This window comes from Camelus dromedarius, chromosome 15, assembly GCF_036321535.1.
Source record: "Camelus dromedarius isolate mCamDro1 chromosome 15, mCamDro1.pat, whole genome shotgun sequence".
Lineage (NCBI taxonomy): Eukaryota > Metazoa > Chordata > Mammalia > Artiodactyla > Camelidae > Camelus > Camelus dromedarius.
The window spans coordinates 24,426,245-24,448,926 of record NC_087450.1 but is presented as its reverse complement, the minus strand read 5'-3'; the positions used below and the strand labels follow the sequence as shown (position 1 = coordinate 24,448,926).

The 22,682-nt window shown below is 40.4% G+C and overlaps 1 protein-coding gene across 5 annotated transcripts in view; it reads left to right on the top strand.

The window, feature by feature from the left end:
• The window catches only part of EML6 (EMAP like 6), a 214,091-nt gene that overhangs the window by 93,528 nt on the left and 97,881 nt on the right, over positions 1–22,682 (top strand). For all 5 annotated transcript variants that reach the window (XM_064494485.1, XM_064494483.1, XM_031467040.2 and 2 more), the window contains exons 7-10: positions 12,192–12,393; positions 14,938–15,075; positions 16,796–17,052; positions 19,218–19,430. In XM_064494485.1, the coding sequence (XP_064350555.1) occupies positions 12,192–12,393; positions 14,938–15,075; positions 16,796–17,052; positions 19,218–19,430 (810 nt within the window). The remainder of the gene's footprint in view (positions 1–12,191; positions 12,394–14,937; positions 15,076–16,795; positions 17,053–19,217; positions 19,431–22,682) is intronic.

The following is a 22,682-nucleotide window of genomic DNA, read 5'->3' as shown; positions in this document are numbered from 1 at the left end:
GCATTAAGTGCAGTCACGTTGTGCAGCCATCACAGCCTTCCATATACAGAACATTTTTTAATCTTGCCAAACTGAAGCATCATACCCATTAAACAATAACTTCCCCTTTCCTCCCGACCCCAGGCAGCCACCACTCTACTTTCTGTCTCTATAAATTTGCTTATTCCAGGTTCCTCATAGAAGTGGAATTATGTAGTATTTGCTCTTTTGTGACTGGCTTACTTCTCTCCCTATAAGTCATCAAGGTTCATGTTGGAGCATGTGTCAGAATTTCCTTTCTTTTTAGGGCTAAATAGTATTTCATTGTATACCTCATTTTGTTTATCCATTCATCTGTTGTTGGATACTTGGCTTGCTGTTGTGAATAGTGCTGCAGTGAACCTGGGTGTGCAACTATCTCTTTGAGACTCTGCTTTCAGTTCCTTGGAATATATATCTAGAAGTGGAATTATTGGATCATATGATTTTTCTATTTTTAATCTTTTTGAGGAACTGTCATACTGTTTTCCATACCAGCTGTGCCATTTTATATTCCTACTAGCGGAGCACAAGTGTTCCAATTTCTCCACATCCTCGCCAATACTTACTTTCTGCTTTTTTGATGATAGCCGTTCTGATAGGTGTGAAGTGGTATCTCATTGTGGTTTTGATTTGCATTTCCCTAATGATTATTGACTTTGAGCATCTTTCATAAGCTTGTTGGCCATTTGTGTATCATCTTTGGAAAAATTTCTGTTCAAGTCCTTTGCCCATGTTTAAATCAGATTTTTTGTTTTATTGCCAAGTTGTAAAAGTTTTTTATATATCTTGCATATTAACTTCTTATCACATGTATGATTTGTAAATATTTTCTCCCACTACATAGGTTGCCTTCTCACTCTGTTGATTACATCTGGTGATGTACAAAAGTTTTTAACTTTGATGTAATCCAATATATCTATTTTCCCTTTTGTTATCTGTGCTTTCGGTGTCATAACAAGAAAAGATTGCCAAATGCAATTCCATGAAGATTTCCCCTTATATTTTCTTATAAATATTTTATGGTTTTAGCTCATATGTTTAGGTCTTTGATCCATTTTTGAGGTAATTTTTACATATGTTGTAAGGTAAGGGTCCAACTTTTTTTTCCCAGAATACTTTTATAACTAATTTGGCAGCAAAACCTGACTTAAACTTATATGAGGCTGTTTATTGTCTTCATATGTGTGACTGTTCATATACTTCACTGCAGAAATATTTGATTTCACAATTCTGCCCCAGACTCCATTGGATCTATTACATGAATTCAAGATCCAAAATTTTCTGAATTCCAAAATGTACCTACCCCAGAGGATTTTAGATATGTGGGATGGTAGACATCCAATATGTTTTTCATTGAATATCAAATTCTGGAATTTTCTTTTTTTTTAACTAACGTGTTGTCAGTTTATAATGTTGTCTTAATTTCTGGTATACAACATAGTGATTCAGTTATACATATATATGTATATATTACTTTTACTATTCTTTTTCATTATAGGCTATTACAAGGTATTGAATATAGTTCCCTGTGCTATACAATAGGACCTTGTTGTTTATCTGTTTTAACATAATAGTTAGTATCTGCAAATACCAAACTCTCAATTTATCCCTCCACCCTCCCCTTTCCCCCCTGGTAACCATAAATTCGCTTTCTATATCTGTGAGTCTGTTCTGTTTTGTAAATAAGTTCATTTGTGTCAGTTTTTGAGATTCCACATGTAAGTGTTATTATATGGTATTTTTCTTTCTCTTTCTGGCTTACTTTGTATGACAGTCTCCAGGTCCATCCATGTTTCTGCAAATGGCATTATTTTATTCTTTTTTATGGCTGAGTAGTATTCCTGTGTTTGTGTGTGTGTGTGTGTGTGTGTGTGTATACACCCCCCACATCTTCCTTATCCAATCACCTGTTGATGGACATTTAGGTTGCTTCCATGTCTTGGCTGTTGTAAGTAATGCTGCTATGAACATTGGGGTAGATTTATCTTGTCAAATTAGAGTTTCCTCTAGACATACGAATTTAAATTTTCAAGCTGGGAGAGACACTGGACATCAGTGTGTGGCATTCATAACCTTTTGGGTGAGTAGAATGAGGCTCAGGTCCATTGGTATCAAGCTAACTGTAGTATTAGGGCTCTAACTCCAGTCTCATACCAAACTTTACGAAAGTACATTTTGAGTCTGATCATTTTTAAAACAAATTTATGATTTAGGTAAAATAATGAAGCTTAAATGACTTACAGTGGTGGCAATAAAAGCCAAAAATAATTCTTAAAAGCAAGGTAATCAATGAGTTACATTTATGGTAATGAAATGCTCTAAGTTAATGGTTGTAAATGATTATGTCTAAAGGAGTACATTATTCACTCAGTATAAGATGCATTATTCATTTGTTTATCCATTCATTGAGCATTTATTAAGTATGTACTAAGTGTCAGATACATGCCAAGGAACTGGATAGGCTCATAAAAAACATGCTTCAGGAATTGTGTTGTAGATTTTTGTCTGTTTTAACTTCCACACATATTTGTTGAATTGTTGCTGTGTCTAATGAACTATAAGCTCCGAATCCAAAGATACCTTGCGTTAGGTCAAGCAGCATTCCCTCAGCGTTGAGCAAGAGTAGGAGGCTGAAGTCTCAAGGATGAGAGATGCCCCTTCTTAACCCGCTCACCATCTCTGCTGCACCCTTGCACATCACTGGTCGGAACCACCGTCTCGCACGCAGACGACTGCAGTAGCTTTGTAGCTTGTGTCCCTGCTGCAGTCATTCTCAGAATGGCATCAGGAGGGAGGTGTTCAGAATTTACCAGAGCCAGATCACACTTCCTCAGAACCCTGCCACCATTCCCATTTTCCTCAGAAGAGTCCCAGTCCTTAGGATGGCCCCCCAGCTCCTTCCCCCTCGAGCCTCCCTCCATCTACCCTGCCCTGGGCTCAGGCTGCCCATCTCACCTCTGACTCGGCTCCCAGGCTGACTGCTCTGTCAGCCGGCAGCACTCTCCCAGGAATCTGCATGACTAGCGCCCCCTCTCCTTAAAGCCTTTGCTTAAGTGGAGCTGCCCTGATGACTTATTTAAAATCTCAACCCGCTCTGCCTCCACTACCCAGGTGCTCCTGGATCCCCTCCTGTAGACCTTCTTTCCATCTTGTAACAAGCAGTGTAGTTTACCTGTTTGTTATGTTTATGGCTGTTCTGTTTCTACAGGCACAGGAGTCTCTTTGTTCACCGATGCCTCCCAAGCGCTTAGAACAGTGCCCTGCACATGCAGGAGCCCTGGAAACAGATAGCCGCATGGGTGAAGGGCGTATTGTGTGATGGGAGTGCAGAGTGACAGTGACAAGGCTGCAGCGGGAGGGACAGATAACTGCTGTATTCAGGCTTGGTCCCCACGGACCAGCAATAGGAGGTCAGAGAAAGACTTAGGCAGGGTGAGTGTCAAGGTCAGGGCTCCACCTGCTCTGGAGCAGAGAGCAGACTGGAGTGGGGCCAGATTAGAGGTGGGAGCCCAGGTGACCTTATCCACTACCCATTCTTTGTATTACCCTTTTTCTTCCTCAATGTACATTGATCATCGTTTGGTCCAGTGGTTCTCAATCAGGGGTGCTTTTACCCACCCTGGAAGACATTGCGCATTGTCTGGAGACATTTTTGATGGTCACCTGGGAGGGCATTCCCGAGTAGAGGCTGGGGACACTTCTGACCATCCTGCTATCTCACAATGAGAGACACGTCTATGAAGAATTATCTGCTCCTGAATGTAACAGTGCTGAGGCTGAGAAACCTTGGTAGAGAAAGGTCAATGGACCAGTTCTCAAATCTGAAAACAGGCTTGTTGACAGTAGAAACAAATCAAGCACCTTCTGTTGTTGTCCTGGTCCCTTGGGTGCTTGTTGCTCACCTCTGTTCCCATCGCCTCCATCACCTATCTCCCTGTCTGCTCACCTTTGTCCTTTGGGCCATGCCTCCTGCATCACTGTTGTTCTGAGGAAGTGGAGGCCCTGCAGAGGAACACGTGGAGCCGGCGAGGGTGAGGTTTGCTACGTTTGTTCAGACTGAGTGTAGAGGGTGACAAGCAGAGGCTGACTGTCAGTTGTTCTGGTAGTGGTTCCCCTGTTAACACTCGTATCAGGCTGGCCTCCTATAAAAACCAGCCTGGGCCTTCCTTCCCTGGGGTGGAGGCCATGGGCTTGGCAGTGTGTTTCTGTCTTTTGGAGCCCCATTAGTTAGGCTGTGTGGGTCCTTCTGATTTCCTGAGGCTAGGGGATTTGGGATCCTGTGGAGTGGATTCTGAAACAGCCAGGAATTTAGTAAAGAGTATCTGTGCATTCTGCTGGAAGTGCTCAGGCAGGGAGCCCTGGTAAACAGGAGCAGCAGGCGAGGGCACTTCATGCTGCAGACTGGTGTGGGAGCAGCCCCTGCCCGGCGTGTGCAGAGGCTGTGCGGCTCTCCTGGAGCAGCTCCCGGGGCTGGTGGCCAGCTCTGTGGCAGCGTCTGTGCTGAGCACTCTGTGTGCAGGAGCCCATTTCTCCTCCGACAGCCCTGGGAGTCCCCGGCAGGGCGGCTCCTCAGGGCATGAGATCTGTGTAGTTGCACAGGGCCCCCTGCTCCCAAGGTGCTCCACTTGGCTTAGTACTTGCTGGTGTCACCTTGAAATTCTTAATCATTTTTTAACAAGAGGGTCCCACATTTCCACTTTGTATTAGGCTCTGCAAATCATAAGGCCAGTCCTCTCCTCCAGTCATCTGTGCACCCAAATCCCTGGCGAGATGAACATCTTCCTTCCCTCTTGTTTCCTTTACATTCCAAACTCTGCCTTCAGCATCACCCTTGGGCACCAGAGCCCCCGGCCCACCTCCAGGCTCCCTGGGCACCTCAAGCACCCCCTCCTGAGGGGAGGGAAAGTGGGGGGGGGTCCCTTGCTGTGTTTTCTGCACCCTTCGCCAGCACTCCCTCTTCATCTGAGTGAACTCTCTCCCTCTCGCCCTTTATCACCTTTCACCTGGGGTGCTCCTTAGTATTGCACCTTTAATAAGGTCAGGCTGTAGGAGGCCATCCCCTTGTCTGGTTTGATCTCTGGGATGATCTCACTGACGTCCTGATGCACAGAGAAGGGAAATACCTTTGTGGGGAAGACAGTTTGCGCCAGACTTGTACTGCCTGAATCCTCACTTTATCTCTGTCACCTGCTCACTCTGGGACTTGGGGCAAATAATGTCAACTGTCTATGCTGTAACTTCCTCATTATTCAGCAAACCTTTACTGTCCCCACCTAGGGCCTGGTGCTGTCTGCGGGCCCTCTCCTGAGTTGCTACGAGCCTTCCCGGGCACATGTGCACAGCTCTGGATGCAGAGCCGGGGAATGTCTGGGAGGACCATTCCTGCCCATTTACAGGACCTGCTTGTTTGACTCAGATTGATTTCTTGAAGTTGCACTTATTTTTGGCCATCTGCTTATCAGGAGTTGGGCTTTCTAATCCACTAGGGCAAACTTTTCCAACATATGGCTAAAGAACCACTGCGTTAGAATCACCTGGTGATGCAGCCTAGAAATCTGAATTTTCAGCAGTCTTGACTAAAGTCTGAGAACACACACTCGCTTGGAAACAGCTTGATAGTTGGTTCTCAACAAGTGGTTCTCAGCCCTAGGAGCTAAAAATATTCCTAGCCCCACTTCAGACCAATTAAGAGGAATTTCTAGGTAGGGTCCAGGCATCCATATTTTAAAAACACTTCCCATGTAGATTCTGATGGACAGTAAGGGTTGGAGCAACTGTTCTTGGCCCTTTACCATATATCAGACCTTGGTGCACCACATTGAAGAACACTAGTAAGTACCGACCCCTGCCCGCTACCAGTCTTCCCTTCTTGGGCCGAATAATGGGGGGAAAAACCATTTTATTCCCAACATAGTTCTCTCTTTGTGTGTCAGACCATGGCCTTTTCTTTTGAGGGTCAGCATTGTTAGCGTATCAAAATGATGGCAAACACAACAAATAAGTTGTAACACCGAAAGTAACTAAGAGACTTAACACATGCAGCAACTTCACAGCTCCTGGTGCTGACCCTTCCCAGGTTTGGAATCTGACCACACACGCACAGCAAGTTGTTCTCCGTTGAGATCTGAACTTAATAGAAATCTGCTGGTTAAAATAATAACAACTTAGTTATTGATTAATATCCTAAGTGCCAGGCACTGGGTCAGTTGCATTGAGTCCTTGTAACAGTGCTGTGAAGTGTGCTGTCATTCTCTTCAGTTTACAGATGGGCAGCTGAAGATCTGAAAGGTTAAATACTTGCCGTGTCATGTAGCTGGGGTATAAATCCAGCTCGTATACTTCACCATAAACTAGTAGAGAATAAGCAATGTGCTTTAGGTCTGTGTTGATATTCGTGGTAGTCAGGAACTAGATCCCCCCACCCCATGCCCAGGTTTTAGGACTGTCGCAGAGAAGATTGAAAGGATTCTGTTTCCCACTCTCTGGTCTGAATGTAAAACCCCTGCAAAGGGCTGGCAAGAAATTGGTCTTGGCCTTAGAGGATTTTTATGTTGACGTGGGTGCTTGCTCTTTACTGCCATCTGCTGGCTCTCTGGACCAAGCACAAGCCAGAGCCCCATGTTTCTCAGCACAGTGGCATGAGAAGGCCACCGTCCCCAAAATGTGGACCTGTCACCAATTCAAAATTCAGCCTTCAGTTCATACTGTCAAAAGTCTCCAAAAGTCTTTTTCAGAAGAAAAGAGAATTTCTGCGGCTTAAAACAATTAGGATAGTTTTCCCTGGCTCTCTTTTCGCTCTTGGTGGACGTCTAACTGTATTCCAAGTAATACCTTATATTTTTCTGACTCCCAGAGCAGACAATAAAGAAGCCAAGACAGCTTAATTATTTCCAAGTGTAGTGGTCACCTTAGCAAGCCTGGCTGGGAAACCGTGATTACATTACTGTTCTCTGCATTTGTGCCAGAGAAGTTAAAACCAAGCCTGGAAAGGCAGGAGAACAGAAATACTGTCAGAACCTTTTCAGGGAGCTGCCACTCATCAGGGTGTCTCCAGAATGTGCCCACAAGAGCCGCGGCAGTGCTCTTTGGCAGTCTTGCATGCAGAACCGCAATTAGGTTTAGACATGATGAAAACAGGACAGTTTTTAGAAACTTGAATGCCCACTGAGATGTCCTCAGGAAGTCATCACTATTTTATTTCTTATTTTTTTCTCCCTATTTTAATTGGTTCTCTTCGAAGTGAGAGTGGCCTCGCATCCTGTGTATCTTCAATAGGTAGACCCCTGGGGTCGATTTGTCTGATGTGACAAAATCCAATTTATCTGTTTGAAGAACTGAGCATTTGTGGAAAGCCTGAGTTGGTCTCCAGAGAAAATGTTCAGGGCTCATTAGCTTTATGTTGTAAACAATGAAAATGTAACAGCTCCTCCCCTATTTCTCTCTCCTTCTCTCCCTGCCCATCCTTAGAAATAATCCTTATCAGTTTAACTTCATTGCCTTTGCCATGGGTAAAGCAGTGGTTGGTTAGTTAGTGAAATCTATAAAACGCAGGTGGTGAGCTGTTGAGGGAAAAGCCGGGGTGGGATCTCCAGACTCTGCCTTTTGCCTCTCATTTCCTCTCATTTCTCATTCTCATTTCTCCTTGCCGGGCCTCTGAGGTTCTTTTAGGAATCCAAGAACTCCCTGAATGCAGTCTGAGAACACAGCTCGTTGCTGTGTGGCTTGACTGCTTCATCAGCCTTGGCTGAGTTGGAAGGTTTTTCTTTGTTCTAAATGTCTTAAAGACAAAGCAGATATTTTAAAATTGTTAACATTTGTCAATTCCAGGTAATGGCTTGTTTGTTACAATATTCTTGACCTTTCTGAATTTGTTCCCCGAACAAGAAGTTAAAAAATAGTGGGGATGACGGGAAGAAAAAATGTTTGTCCACTGGACCAAATACAATGCTGGATCTTTGGGACATATTTTCCATTTTCAAGCCATTTAAGGCCTATGGGTTGGGACACACTGTTAGAGGCTGTGGGGATAATTGGCACATTCATGCTTGTAGTGGAGACGTGGGTGCCAGGCCTGCTTCGAAATGGTGAGTCTTTAGGACAGTCAATAAAATTATAAAGGGATTATGGTTTGAATATTTTGATAACAGTTAAAATATATGACACACTGCTGAAAATGTAATTATATATATAGCTGTATACATGTATGCATATATCATTTTTAATGAGATAATAATTGACATACAACATACTAGTTTCAGGTATACAACATAATGATTGTATATATATGTATAATATATTTATCTTGAAATGAGGACCACAATAAGTCTAATTAATAACCATCACCACATGTAGTTACAAATTTTTTTTCTTGTGGTGAAAACTTTTAAGATCTGCTCTTTTAGCAACTTTCAAATATACAGTACAATGTTACTAACTATAGTCATCATGTTGTATGTTACATCCCCAGGACTTATTTGCTATATAACTGGAAGTTTGTACTTTTGACTACCTTCACCCATTTCGCCTGCTGCCCATCCCCAGCCTCTGGCAATCACTAACCTGCTGTCTGTATCTGTGAGTGAGTGAGTTTGTTTGAGATTCAACATATAAGTGAGATCATACAGTAGTTTTTTTTTTTCTGACTTCATTTAGCATAATGCCTTCGAGGATTACTCATGTTGTCCCAAGTGGCAAGATTTCTTTTTTGGCGGCTGAATAATACTCTATTGTATATATCACATTTTCTTTATCTACTCATCCATTAAAGGACACTTGGGTTGTTTCCATCTTGTAGCTATTGTGAGTAATGTTGCAGTGAATGTGGGGATGCAGATATCTTTTAGAGTTAGTGTTTTTGTTTCTTTCAAGTAAACATCCAGAAGTGGAATTTCTGGATCATATGGTAGTTCTCTTTCTAATTTTTGAGGAACCTCCATGCTGTTACCTGTAGTGGCTACACCAGTTTACAATCCCACAGTGTATAAGGGCTTCTTTTCTCCACACTTTTGCCAGCACTTATTATTTCTTGTCTTTTTTAAGAAAAATAATAGCTATTGTAATAAGTAGAAGATAATATCTCACTGTGGTTTTGATTTGCATTTCTCTGATGCTTAGGGATGTTGAGCACCTTTTCATGTACCTGTTGGCAATCTGTATGTTTCTTTTGGAAAAATGTCTATTCAGATCATCTGCCCATCTTTTTTTCAAGGAGTTTTATGTCTTACGTTCAAGTCTTTAACTCATTTTGAGTTTATTTTTGTATGTTTCTTGTGCACGTGGCTGTCTAGTTTTCCCAACACCATTTGTAGAAGAGACAGTCCTTTCCCTATTGTATATTCTTGTATATATCATTTTAGTAGATTTTAGCATGTCTATGTCTGCTTACAAATGTCTGGCTCCTCCTTAGAATGTAAACTCCATAAAGGCACGAGCCTGGCTTGTTCACTGCTCAGGCTTCAGTCTTGAGTATGTAGTAGGTGCTCAATAAAATTTTTTGTATAAATGAATGAATAGACCCTTCCTTCTGTGAATGTTCTTATTGAGGATGGGGATGTTGTCTTTTACTTCTTGGTGTCTCCAAAGACTCAAGAAATGTTTGTGATTTTAATGTTTTGTTTTATTCATTCAGCAGTTCTTATTGAGCATGTACTACCTGCCAGCCACTGTGGATCTAGCAGTGTATAAAACTGAGAAAACGCTTGTTTTCACAGATGTCAGTGAGAGGAAAAAAACTAAATATAATAAGCAAGTAAGTTATTTGAGGGTTTTTTTTTTTTTTTGGCCAGTGTTGGAATATATTTAATATTTGTCTTTACTGTTTCTGAAGAACAAAGTGTTACACCTTTTCAATAGTAACATTATAGATGATACAAAGCCTGCTGGGGAGACAACAGTTCATCCCCCTCCTAGAGGAAACAGGAATATGTTAATTAGTGAATTAGTAACTAATTAACCGGAGAAGGCGGAGGAAAGAGATAAGAAGGAGACAATAGCAAAAGGATGGTTTCCTCCACAGCCGAGCTTCCTGCCCTGTCCACCTGCCGTCTTATCCTGACTGCCTTCCCCACAATCTGTCCTTTTCAACCTTGAAAGCCCGTCGTGATGTTTGCAGTGGAGGATTTTAAGTGATTGACCCTGAACCAGCCGTTGCCAAGGTATCCCTGCTTACTCCTCACAGCAGGAATAATAAATCTGCCTGTGTGCTGTCTCCTTCCATTTCAAGACAGAGAACAATGAATTCAGAGTGAGGAGTAAAGAGAGTTATCGCGTGTAGTAACAGCCCTGTGTCTTAAAAAAAAAAAAAAAGTACTTTTTTGTAACTAAATGCATTATCTCATTGGAGCTTTTTAAGACTAAGAAGTTGGTTAACATAAGAATTTCAGAATTTAAAGTTCACATACCCCCAGTTAACCCTTCTGTTATCTCAGCATCCCATCTGGCTTAACATTTGTCCTGGATTTTTTAAAATAGACTTTATTATTTTTTGAGCAGTTTTAGGTTCACAGTAAAACTTGAGTGGAAGGTACAGAGACTTATCAAATACCCCAGCCTCCAAACACACACAACCTGCCTGACCATCAACATCCCCAACAGAATGATAAGTGGGTTACAACGGGTGGACCTACACAGACACATCATCACCCAACACCTACAGCTCACATTAGGGTTCACTCTTGGTCTTGTATATTCTGTGGGTTTTGACACATGGATAATAACATGTAACCACCATTACAGGTCCTGTGGAGTTTCATGGCCTTAAAAATCCTCTGTATGTATGCCTATTCATCCCTCTGTCCTCGACTTTTCGTTCTGTAGTAAAGTGTAATTAAGGGAAGGGTATAGCTCAGTGGTAGAGCACGTGCTTAGCATGCATGAGGTCCTGGGTTCAATCCCCAGTACAGCCACTAAATAAATAAATAACACCTAATTACCACCCCCCAAAAAAGAAGGCTCAGTAAAGTAATTATAATTTTAGATTTGAAAATATTTTTAATGGAATTATTTAATAGGTCTTTCAAAATAGTAAAGCTTCTTTCTTGGTTAATAAATATTTCCAAAAAATGTAAGTTTAATTATTTTTAGTGCCTACTTTTACTTCCAAAGGGATCCCAATTTGGATGATAAATTACATGGGTTCTGTAATTGTGGTTTGCATTTATGGGGAGAAAAACTGGTCCCCAGAGAGACTAGGACTCTCCCTGATGTGTGGGGCCAGTGAGATGTAGAGCAGGACTGAAGTCCAGGTGCTCTGACTTCTTGTACTTTCTACGCCAAAAACAAAGCTCGCTGGGGAGGCAGCTCAGATCTCAAAGCTTATCACATCCTTAAGTAGTTTAAAGTAGTTATGAAAGTGAGATTGCTTCTGTATTTCTAATTCAGACACGAGAAAATTTGCTACGTTAAGTAAAGGAATAATGTACCCAGTGAGGAACAGAACAGATGGCAAGAAGCTCAAGAGATCAAAACCCAGGCAGGCAAGTGAGGCTCTGCTTAGAAAGGGTGAAATAATATGGAGGTGGAAGTTTGGATTTAAAAGGAGTACTGTGCTTTTAGAGAAGATTCCATAAATTGTTAAGTCACTGAAGAATAATATCTTCAAATGTTTGGTATTTTGAGACTGGAATTAGAGTTTCATTTGCATATTTCTGGGACATAGTGCGTCTGTTTATCCAGTGGAATGAGTCTAGGTTCAAATCAAATACATACTAAACTTGGCTAATATAATTAACTGTTCTGTAGTATCACCCACGTGTAATTTTATTAGTGTTAGCATCCTAAAGATTGAAGTGATTAGCTTTTCCATAGCCAAATTAGAAGGAAATTATTTCAAAGAAGGTTAGGTTTTTGTAAAGACCAATCCCTCGTCTCATATTCACCTTTAGATGTAGTCTTTAAAATACACCCTGCTGTAAAAACAGTTACCCTAAGTCAGGCAGGAAAGAGCAGTCACTCTTTTACAGAACAGATCACAAGGGGTGGGGGCAGCAACCAACAGACTGAAGGCAACGGTCAGTAACACAGAATGATTTGTGGGATTGATCCTCCACCCCAGGCATTGTTCCGATGTGAGGCCTTAGATGCTCCCTGGTGGCAGAGTATTGACTTTAGGTGTTTTCTTCTATTTGTAGGTGGTGTAGAGATAACGCTTTCATTTTACTCATTTTCATTAGGCCTGTCTATCCGGAGTGTGTGCTGGAAAGCAGACCGACTTCTAGCAGGGACCCAGGACAGCGAGATCTTCGAAGTGATTGTACGGGAACGGGACAAGCCGATGCTGATTCTGCAGGGCCACTGTGAAGGGGAGCTCTGGGCTCTGGCCCTGCACCCCAAGAAGCCGCTGGCGGTGACAGGCAGCGACGACCGCTCAGTCAGGTGAGGGCCCGGCAGTGGCCACCGTTACTGCATTGACCTCCCTGGGATAACAGATTGATTTTGTCCCAATTTGCTTGTTCCTTTAAGAGAAGGCTAACCCGCAGTGCAGAACCGCAGTTTCCAGACAGAATGCTAAGACATTTCACTCAGCAAAGTTGACTTCTTGGCACTTTGTTGTTGCTTGCTTTCTTTGGCTCCATCTTAAGTCAAGAAATTGTTCTTAGAAGTGAAAATACACTACTGCTGGTTAGACTGGCCCCAGGTCTCTTCCTGTTGAAGGTGTGAGCTAAGTGTGGTCACCTGTGATACGGTCAATTTCCTTGTCGGGGGCTGCACAGCAATGTCCCAGCTGAGTCACTCAGCATCCTCAGTTTAGTCACAGACACTCATTCATCACCAACAGAACTGAGATTCTGATTTTTCAAAGTCGTCTTCAGCACATGTCATTAATTCTATGTAAATTCTTGCGTGGAATTTTGAGCAGTGCCCTCAAATCAAAGGAAGTGTGCTGGTTCCTAAGGAAAAATGGCAGTTTGTGAGGGCCTCAAGGGTTCTTGCTTATGGATCCTTTATCTGAGGACACCACATGAGGAAGATGAGCCAAATGATTATGCTTCCAATATCGTTGTGACTGTTGAAGGACTGAACGTAGGACTTAAGTGTGAGATGAAGAGTATTGCCCTGATTCCATGGTTTTTGTGTTTATTACTGAGCTTTAAATGTGCTCGACAGCAGGCAGGCCAGAAGGAGTCCACGATGTGAGAGGAAGAGACTGATCAGTCGATTGACTGGTGACTGCTTCTGGGTTTGAAGAGCTACAGTAGAGCACTGTAAACCCGAGGAAGGGTTTCCGCACTTCCCCCGCCCTTGTATGTTTGTGAATCTAACCAAAATACAGTCAAGATACTCATTAGTAAAGCATAAATCCATTTTTGGGTTTTTCCTGAGCACTAAAGCCTCATCTGTCTGAAAATCCATGAAAACGGCTACAGTTGCCTCTTCGTGGGACATAAATGTTTATTTGGCTTCCACTTCTCTTTACTCACTTCCTCTTCTCTTCCTCTTCCGTCTGTTACTCTGAGTAAACTGATGCTGCCACGCTATTCAGACAGCCGAGAAACTGAATTCATACCCATCCACATAGAAAGGATTTCAAGAAAGTCTTTGGCTTTTGTATTTTAACAACTGTGTTGAGTCTCAGAATTGCAAACATCCCCAAAGAGTCCTTGCTGCCAGAATTTGTATTGCTCTCCTTAACCATTAATTTGGCTAACTCTTTAAATGGAATTTTACACTGAGGATTGAAATTTAGGAAGGATGTAAGTCATAATTTCTTATGAAAGATTAGTTCAGTGGCTTTATAAGGAGAGTGCAGTTTACTGAGGAGTGATGTTTTCTTCATGCTAGTAAAAGCAAAGCTCACATTGCTTAAAATAGTACAAGGCTGAAAACAGCATGAGATTATGAATAATGGACAAGGTGTTGAAAGAATACCTTAAGCTTTAGGCTGAGGAGTGCAGGCTGCCTAAGGGTCAGCAAACTTGGCTGTGCAGCCCTGCACTGTCAGGAGCATCCCTCCCTCTCGATGGCAGAATGCATTTAGAGAAACTGCACCACAGTTGACTGTCTTGCCTTTTTATCACAGAACTTAGATCCTTGGTCCCCCTTGCAGATATTGTGTTCGTGTTAAAAGAAGACTGTTGCAAAGTTCTAACAGAGAGGTCAGATACCACAACTGTAACTCACATGTAAACCCTTACTTGTATCTTCAAATATTTAGTTCGTGTTCTGTCAGTTTAAGGTGCCTGGATTAGGTGGTCCAGGAGCTGCTGAAAACTGTTATCTGTTCTTGTTCTTGACCTTCATTTCTCCAGCAGTAGCTGTGCTCATCAGCCAGGGACACTGAAGTATTCCCCAACCCTGCCCAGGAGGGGATCCATTGGCAGTGGGGCACCCAGGGAGCTTGTGAGGGGTGACAGCATGTGACTGTGTACAGCCAACTTTGGAACATCTTGTGCAGGGGTAGCATTCATTCTTCTCCATCTCAGATACTTTTTCTTGCTCAGGAGGCCAACAAGTGGAATGTGTATTTCAATCTCTTCGTGCTTACTTAACACAGTTACTAGAGGAGTACTTGTATTAAAAAAAAAAACTACCGATAACAGCACCTGGTACTACTTCTTATCCTATCGATGTTATTAACAACTGTTGGTATAAATAAAGAACGATGTTTAATTTCCAAAGGGAAAAGTACAGTTTTGTGTGAAGGAGTATTGAAAATTTCCTTATTTTATGAATCTCAGAACCTTTGGAAATGTTCTTCTCATTTTATATTTCTTGCTGGGTATTCTGAGTGGTGAAAATAACCCAAAGACAGACTAAACCCCTTCCAGATTCCCAGACATGCTGGGAGCGGAAGGACGCTGGTGCGAGGTAACTGGGTTTTCTCTTGTTATTGTCGCAGTGAACTGGCCTCCAGCCTTGGGCTGGCTGATGACTGTGAGAAGTTGTTTTGTCTTGTCTTTTACTTGGAACTGTGCGTAGGCTGTGGAGCCTGGCGGACCACGCCTTGATCGCCCGCTGCAACATGGAGGAAGCGGTTCGCAGCGTCGCTTTCAGCCCCGACGGATCTCAGCTGGCCCTGGGCATGAAGGACGGCTCTTTCATTGTTCTCCGAGTCAGGCATGTACTGATGCTGAAGGTGGTACTAGAGATACTCTTGTTGAAATTAATTTTCCTGGCCATGATGTATGCCAGGACCTTCGGAAAAAGGCATTTACTCTCTCAAATAGGAATGCTGGAGATTGACAATCCCCTACATGTAATTCCAAAATCCAAATGCTCTGAAAATCACAAATTCTTTGTCACTTACTTGGCAGCACAGTCTGACCCAGTGAACTATTGTGAGCTTGTAAGTATATTAATTATTAGTAGGAATAATCATGTATCGTGTGATTTGCTGCAAAAATATTAATGTGTTCCAAAGAGGTGCTGCCCTAGCTCCTACTGGGGTTGTTATATATGTGAACCATTCTGAAACTCAGTAGATAATGAACTCTCAAGCTCATCTGGTCCGAGGGGTTTTAGATAAGTGATACGGTCTTGTAATAGGGAGAAAAGAGGGAGAAGGAAGGAAGCCAACCCCCTCCAACAGCACCAGATTTTTAGATGTGAGGTTGAGTAAAAGCTCTTCCACCTATAATCAGCAATAAAATGGAACACTTCATGTTTATTAACATCCTGTATTACTTCTACTGGACAAAAATTATGACCCACCCTTGTAATTCCTCTGAACACACACTGCTTGTTCTTTGGCTTACACATTTTGTGATTACAGAAAGGAAATGCAGCTGTAAATTAAATACTGCATCTTTCACACGTAGCAAATTCTATGTAGCTTTGGAAAATGCTCTTGGTGTGGTTTATTACATGAAATTCTCATTACCAGCCACACATAACTTATTACCAAATTGGTGGGCAACATTTTCTTTCTTTGCTTAGTGATGTGTGAAAAGATGGCTAATTACCAAATTTTCTTTTCTTTTTGATGGATTTCCCAAACCAAAAAAAGAAAAAATTCCTCCCACACCTATTTTATGACATTATGGCAAACTATAATGCTATTAATAAATTATAGTAGGTAGGAGGAATTATTATATGTAAGCAAGTATTTGGCATTATTTATGCATTCAGTTTATTTTTGGAGTTGATAAAGGCATTGTTACTAGCTGAGGGGACCTACTAGTCCTAATCTTGTCTCATAGTTGTAGGAAAAAACCTCAGTGAGCTTTCATGTAAGGGCAGAAATTCTTACCAGAAACTGATGAGAAAGAATACAGAATATTCCAGTGATTCAGTGTATGCATTATTGACTTTCAAAGTGAAACTTATAATTACATAAAAATTTAACATTAAAAAAGCAATTTTCCTCTTCTGCTTTTTGGACTTGCTCCTTTTACAATAAGCATCAAGCTTAACAGTCACTGGTTTTTTGTTCTTAAAGTATAAAAAAGGTGGTTTGTTTTTCTATTAACCTTGATATATTTTACCTTTCTCTGATATTTTAAAAACAATTTTCAAACACCATTTTTTTAAATAAAAAATTTTAGGGAAAAATAATGTATATAATGGAACATGAAAGCAAGATGCATTTCATTAAATTTTTTTTTGTTTTTATACTTTGGAAGCCCAAAATATTATTTAAAATGTTTAATTTTTTTCTACAATGGCCATGAACTAAATAATATTTTGTATCTTTCCATAGAAGTTAATTGTCTGCTTCCTGTAGGTTTTCTCTCCTTTTCTAAGTAATTTTTTTCTCTGGCACACAATCTGTAAAACATGACTTGGGGTTCCTATTTCTAGATTTGCTGCTTATCATTTTGCTTTCTTATTCTTACAGAGATATGACAGAAGTAGTCCATATCAAAGATCGAAAAGAAGTCATTCATGAAATGAAATTTTCTCCAGATGGTTCTTATCTGGCAGTGGGATCCAACGACGGCCCAGTAGATGTCTATGCCGTCACCCAGCGATATAAGAAAATTGGAGAATGCAACAAGTCGCTCAGTTTCATCACGCACATTGACTGGTCTTTGGATAGTAAATACTTGCAAACTAATGATGGCGCCGGAGAACGGCTATTCTACAGAATGCCATGTAAGTCACAAGGGCATTGGTTGTGTGTGCAAAGCACAACTTTCAACCTCAAGCAGAAAATATCTGAGAATGTCGTTAGGACCTCAGAAGAAGGAGTGTTTTCTGAAACTAGACACTGAAATCATAAACTCTCAAAGAAAAGATTCATAAATGGAACACATTAGAATAAAAAATGATTGCAGGACAAAAGAGACCATGAATTTAGTGAAAAGACAGTGCATAGACTAGGCATAAATACTTGCAGTTGTTATAACAGACAAAGAATATGTGGTTGACCTTTGAACAATGCAGGTTTGAACTGTACCATCTACTTATATGTGGATTTTTTAAACAGTAAATACTACTATATCACACAGTAGGAGGTTGGTTGAATCCATGAATGTGGAACCATGGATACAGAGGGTCAACTCTAAGTTATACAAGGATTTTCAACTGCATAGGGAGTTGGTGACCCTAGCCCCTGAATTGTTCAAGGGTCAGCTGTAAACCTAGATATAAAAAATACCCAGAGATAAGTGAAAGGAAGAAATCAGGAAAATACTAAAGATTTGAGGATCAGAATCCTCAATGACTGCGATTGTTTTAGTCTGAAATCTGGGTCCTTCATAATTGGAAGCCCTTATTGTATGATTGTTTGGTGAAATGTGCTAATTGAAATTAAAATAACCACAAATTTTACTTGTAACTCCCACTAAAACTTCTATAAGAGATTCATCTTATTTATATAATACTCACTTAGTAACATTTAGTTTATAAAACTAAAGTGTCTGAAAGATAAATTTCTTTTATAATTAATGTTTTTAATAGGAAAAATTTAATGTTTAACATGAATCTTCACGTCAAATAATTTCATAGTTTTATTGAAAAATCAGTCTTCACCATAAAATAAGATGTAACATATAAGACTTCAACATTTTTAAGACTCTCTGCCCTATCGAATTCATCAATAACATTGTTAAGAGATGTGTATTTCTTTGTGTCTGTTGATTGACAGTATTTCATATATATTTTCCATATGTGAAAAAGAACACGTTTGTCATGTGCAGCAACAAAATCAGTGATATCATAATTTACTTCCTCATGTTGCTGTTATTGAGCACTTGGGCTTATTATGTAGTTTCCTTACTGGTCCAGCCAGTGTAGCTCCAGTTGTCTTTGTAGAGGTGGAATTTTCTCTTCCAAGTTACTTCCTTGGACTATATTCTTTAAAGAAGGAATACTGGATCCAAGGCTATGTTCCAACTGTAAACTCTCTGATTCTATAGTCTTTATAATGAATTTTTATGTAATGCTGTGTTTGAGTCCAGAATTTGGTGCCGGCTTGACAATGCACCAGTAATGTACAAGAGCATCTGTTCTCATAGATTCTTTATTTGAGAATACTTGTTTATTTTGAGGGGGAAAGTATGAGATAATACACTTAATTGTCTTGATTTTGAATTCTTAAATTGTGTATGGCTAAGCATTTTATCAAGTATTTCTTTGTCCATGTGCTTTCTCCTTTGCATGCTCCCTGGGGACACCCCTTACCAGCTGCTGAGGAGGCTGGGTGTTGTGCCCTACACATACCTAGCACAACTGTCAAGACTGTTTTCCCCAACCAGTTACATTTATTTCATCAAAATTTGGTGGATTTTTATTGTCTAGCACTTCAAAATTTAAATAATAAAATCCATTATTTTTTTTCTCATTAATTGAGCTTGAATTTTAAAAAGTCCCTTCCATGGTTCCTTGAATTATGAAAGGTAGGAGTTTGGAATAAACTTTTCAAAAACCTGGCAAAATGTTGGTGACTAAATATATAATATAATTTTTATATAATTATATGTAAACATATAATTTAATAAGTCATTTCATCAACAGTACAAAGCATAAGATCATCAGTATCTACATAATTAAGATCAAGTAAATATTAGTAGCTTCAGACATTCTATTTAGTACAATAATCATTTTCTTTCTCTTAAATCAATTTTGAGCATGTACTTTCTTGGAAAAAAATCACCAATTAAAAAGACCAATTGGATAGAGAGATTAGAATTTATAGTTTCCTTGGTTTAGAGACATTTTAAAACAAAGACTTTAGACCTCTATGAGAAAAATGAATAGAGTAAGAATATGATTTTTATTTAAATTATGCAGCAATATATTAAAATTGATTTTTTCAGCTGGGAAGCCTTTAACAAGTAAAGAAGAAATCAAAGGGATTCCTTGGGCCTCCTGGACATGTGTGAAAGGCCCAGAAGTGAGTGGAGTTTGGCCAAAATACACTGACGTCACTGACATCAACTCAGTGGATGCAAATTACAACAGCTCGGTGCTGGTGTCTGGTGATGATTTTGGACTGGTTAAATTGTTCAGGTTTCCTTGTCTCAAGAAAGGTAAGGCCAAAAGAGACATTTCATTAAATGAAGATTTAATCTAGAATATATATTTAGTGTAATTAAGGCTTATTTTCTTGGTGTCTATTACTGTAGACTGTTCATTTTATCTTTATATTCATATTTACTCTCAACACTTTGAAATAGGATGTTTGATGTCTTCTGCTTTTGACATTCTGCAATGTGTGGTCTTGCAAGTTTAAGTTGGCATTTTTAACAGATATTACTCAACATTTTGTGATTCATAGACCTCATCTTTCATGTTTTAAATAAGTTGTATCTTATTTTGTTTATATATCTATAAATATAATATAAATTACATATATTACGTTAAAATATCATAACTAAAATTCTTTTTTGCATTACAGATAGTTGTGCTTATACATAGGAAGCAAAGCAAATCCTTTTAGACATATTTTAAATAAAATCTGAAAATGATTGTTCTGGTGATGATACAGTTGGTGTACCCCTTGTCATAGCACTAATTTTGCGCACCAGACTTACATAACTGGTGAAATTTTTGAGAGAGAAGTTTTTATTCAAAACAATCCTTTCTGCCCTCCCATTTTGTTCATTTTTTGGTTAAAATGTCTTCACTTCAGTTTTTGTGGCATCTTCAGACTTTATAGAGTTTGATTGAATCAACCATATAATGACCGTGTCCTCTTGTTCTTTCAAAAATTTAGGCAGAGTCCATGCATGGGCTTTTCTGACTCCGTGCCTGCACCCTAAAAATCTGATCTCAGGAAAGTAATCAGTAGGGGTATGCTGTTGCATGAGAACTTTTTCACTTGAACGATTTTTAGATTAAGCAAGGAAAAAGATTGAAAATGTAATCAGAAAGTCATTTTCAGCTGACAGTTTCGAAGCAGTGACAATTATGGTACAAAATTATACATAAAATGCCTAGCAAAACCACAGTCACTTACACTTGGCAAAATGACCGCCAGTTTAAGATGCTCATGGCACAAAATTACCTCAATGTGCGTAATTCAGACTGTTCCCTCTCTCCCTAATGGGTCTTTTGAGTAATAGGGCATGTCTTGTTAGATTGAGTAATGTACTTGCAGAAGTTAAGATAGGCAACCAGAATATCTGGGAATTCAGGCTTCAGAATAAACATCATTAAGGTCAGAAGCAATACTACTGGTCTCAAGTGTCAGGACTTGGGAAGAGAGTTAATTCAGTGAGAGCTGGTATTTCCTGTCTATCGCCAAGCCTGGTAGGGTGGACTGTAGATCTTGGGTTTGCTTATTAGGATGAGGGTGAGGTAGGGAGGTACACTGAGTAGTGCTACTTGTCAAAATGAGACGTCCTGATGTGTGAAACAGCCCTGAGAATGATGGCATCCAGGAGACATCTGAGCGATCAAGGAGAGGTTGACAGCCAGAGTAACAGTCTGGGGAAGGCAATAAGACCCACTTCAGCAATCTGCAGATGTATCCATGTCCTCAGAGCAGACTGATTTGTTCTACTTTTCATGACACGTGGTTTATAAATCTTGAAATTTGCCTTGGAGACATTTAGGCTTTGATGGCCTGTTTGTGCTAAAGCTACTGTCAGAAGTTTATACAGGTGTTGCTGATGAGTATGGTCACAGTTGCTAGAACTTGTCTCCCTATAACCCAGGATACCAGTGACAAGTATCCCCCTCAACTTTTGGACCTGTCAGCAGCCAGCTATGACTGTGAGAGAGTGTGGAGACTGAGCAAACATCACGGTTTTCCATTGTGATTAAATAAAACACACAATCAACTTAATTGACACATTTATAATTATAAGTGTGTAGTATTCTGTTGCATAGTAATTAAACTCAAGTGTTCTGCATTTGATGAAAATGACTGCAATTGGTATTTATTTTCCATAGCCAAACCAATTTGTTTTTCTCATTTTGACAGTTTTCAAGTCTTAAAATAATTAGGATTGATATTGATAATTTTCCCTGGTGTCAATTAGACTACACCCTGTTTGACCATCACCCAGCCCCCAGACACTCACATGAGGTAAAATCCAGAGCCTTGACATTTGCCGTATGTTAAGACCCTTGGCACTCATCCCTACACCAAGGAAAGGCTCAAGGCTGAGGATCTCCATGTTTTACTTGTGTGCTGCCATTCCATTAATCACACTCACACACACGGCCCTTGAACAACTACCTCCCATGACAAGTGTCCAGGATACTGTAAGACTTGAGTTGCAGAGACCCTGGGGGACCTTGGAAGGGAAAGTGTTGGCCTTGGCTTGGATGAGCTAGATGCACGAACAGAAAGATCAGTGTGGCTAGTCATGATGAATGTGGGGAGAATTGTGTATGGAGAGGCTGGAGAGGCACTGCGGACCAGGCATGAAGGGCCTTGAAGCATCTGTTAGAAATTTGGGCCTTATTCTAAATGCATTCGAAAACTATCAAGTGTTTAAAGTATAGGAGTGACATGACCAATGTAAGTTTTTAAAATACCACTTTGATATTGTGTGGGGTAGAACAGGGAAGGGGAGGCTTCTAGAAGAGAGATTATTGCAAGAGCCCAGGTGAGAGATGATGTGACTTGGACAGAGGTGTCAGGAATAGATGTGAAGAGGTGGTGGAAATTAGGAAACAGTGCCAAGGTAGAGCTGAAGGTCTGGCTGATGGATTGGATGTGGGAATAGAGGGAAAGAGAGGAACTGAGGATGACTAAGTTTTAGGATTGAACAATGGGATGGATGGAAGCACCATTTATAGAGATGGGAAGATGAGAAAAGTTGTATTGTGTGTGTCCGTGTTTTATAGGGGTAGGAGGGGAAGGGGAACTCCTGGTTTGTCCATGGTAAGTTTGAGGCACCTATTAGGTATCCAAGTGGGCATAGCACACAGGCTGTCAACACTCCAGGTAGAGTTCAGGGCCGGATATGAATGTTTGGCAATCAAGGGCATATAAACAGTATTTAAAGCCAAGGAGAAAGGACCAATAGAGAGGAAATGAGGGCTGAGGCCTGAGCCTTCCTTATGGTCCAGAGAACAAACGGAGGCCTTGTTAAAGACACTTAGTCTCCTAAGGAAAATCTTGAAAGAAATGACATGGCCTTCATTTATTCAATAAATGTTAAGTCCTGTTCTAGAGGCTTGGAGGTACGTGAATGAATAAAACAAGCACAAATCCCTGGAACTTCTGTTCTACTGAAGGGACATAGTCAATAAACAAGAAAATATAAACATATGTGATCGTGAGAAGGGCCATGATGAAAAATAAAGCAAACAGCAGGAATAGAGAA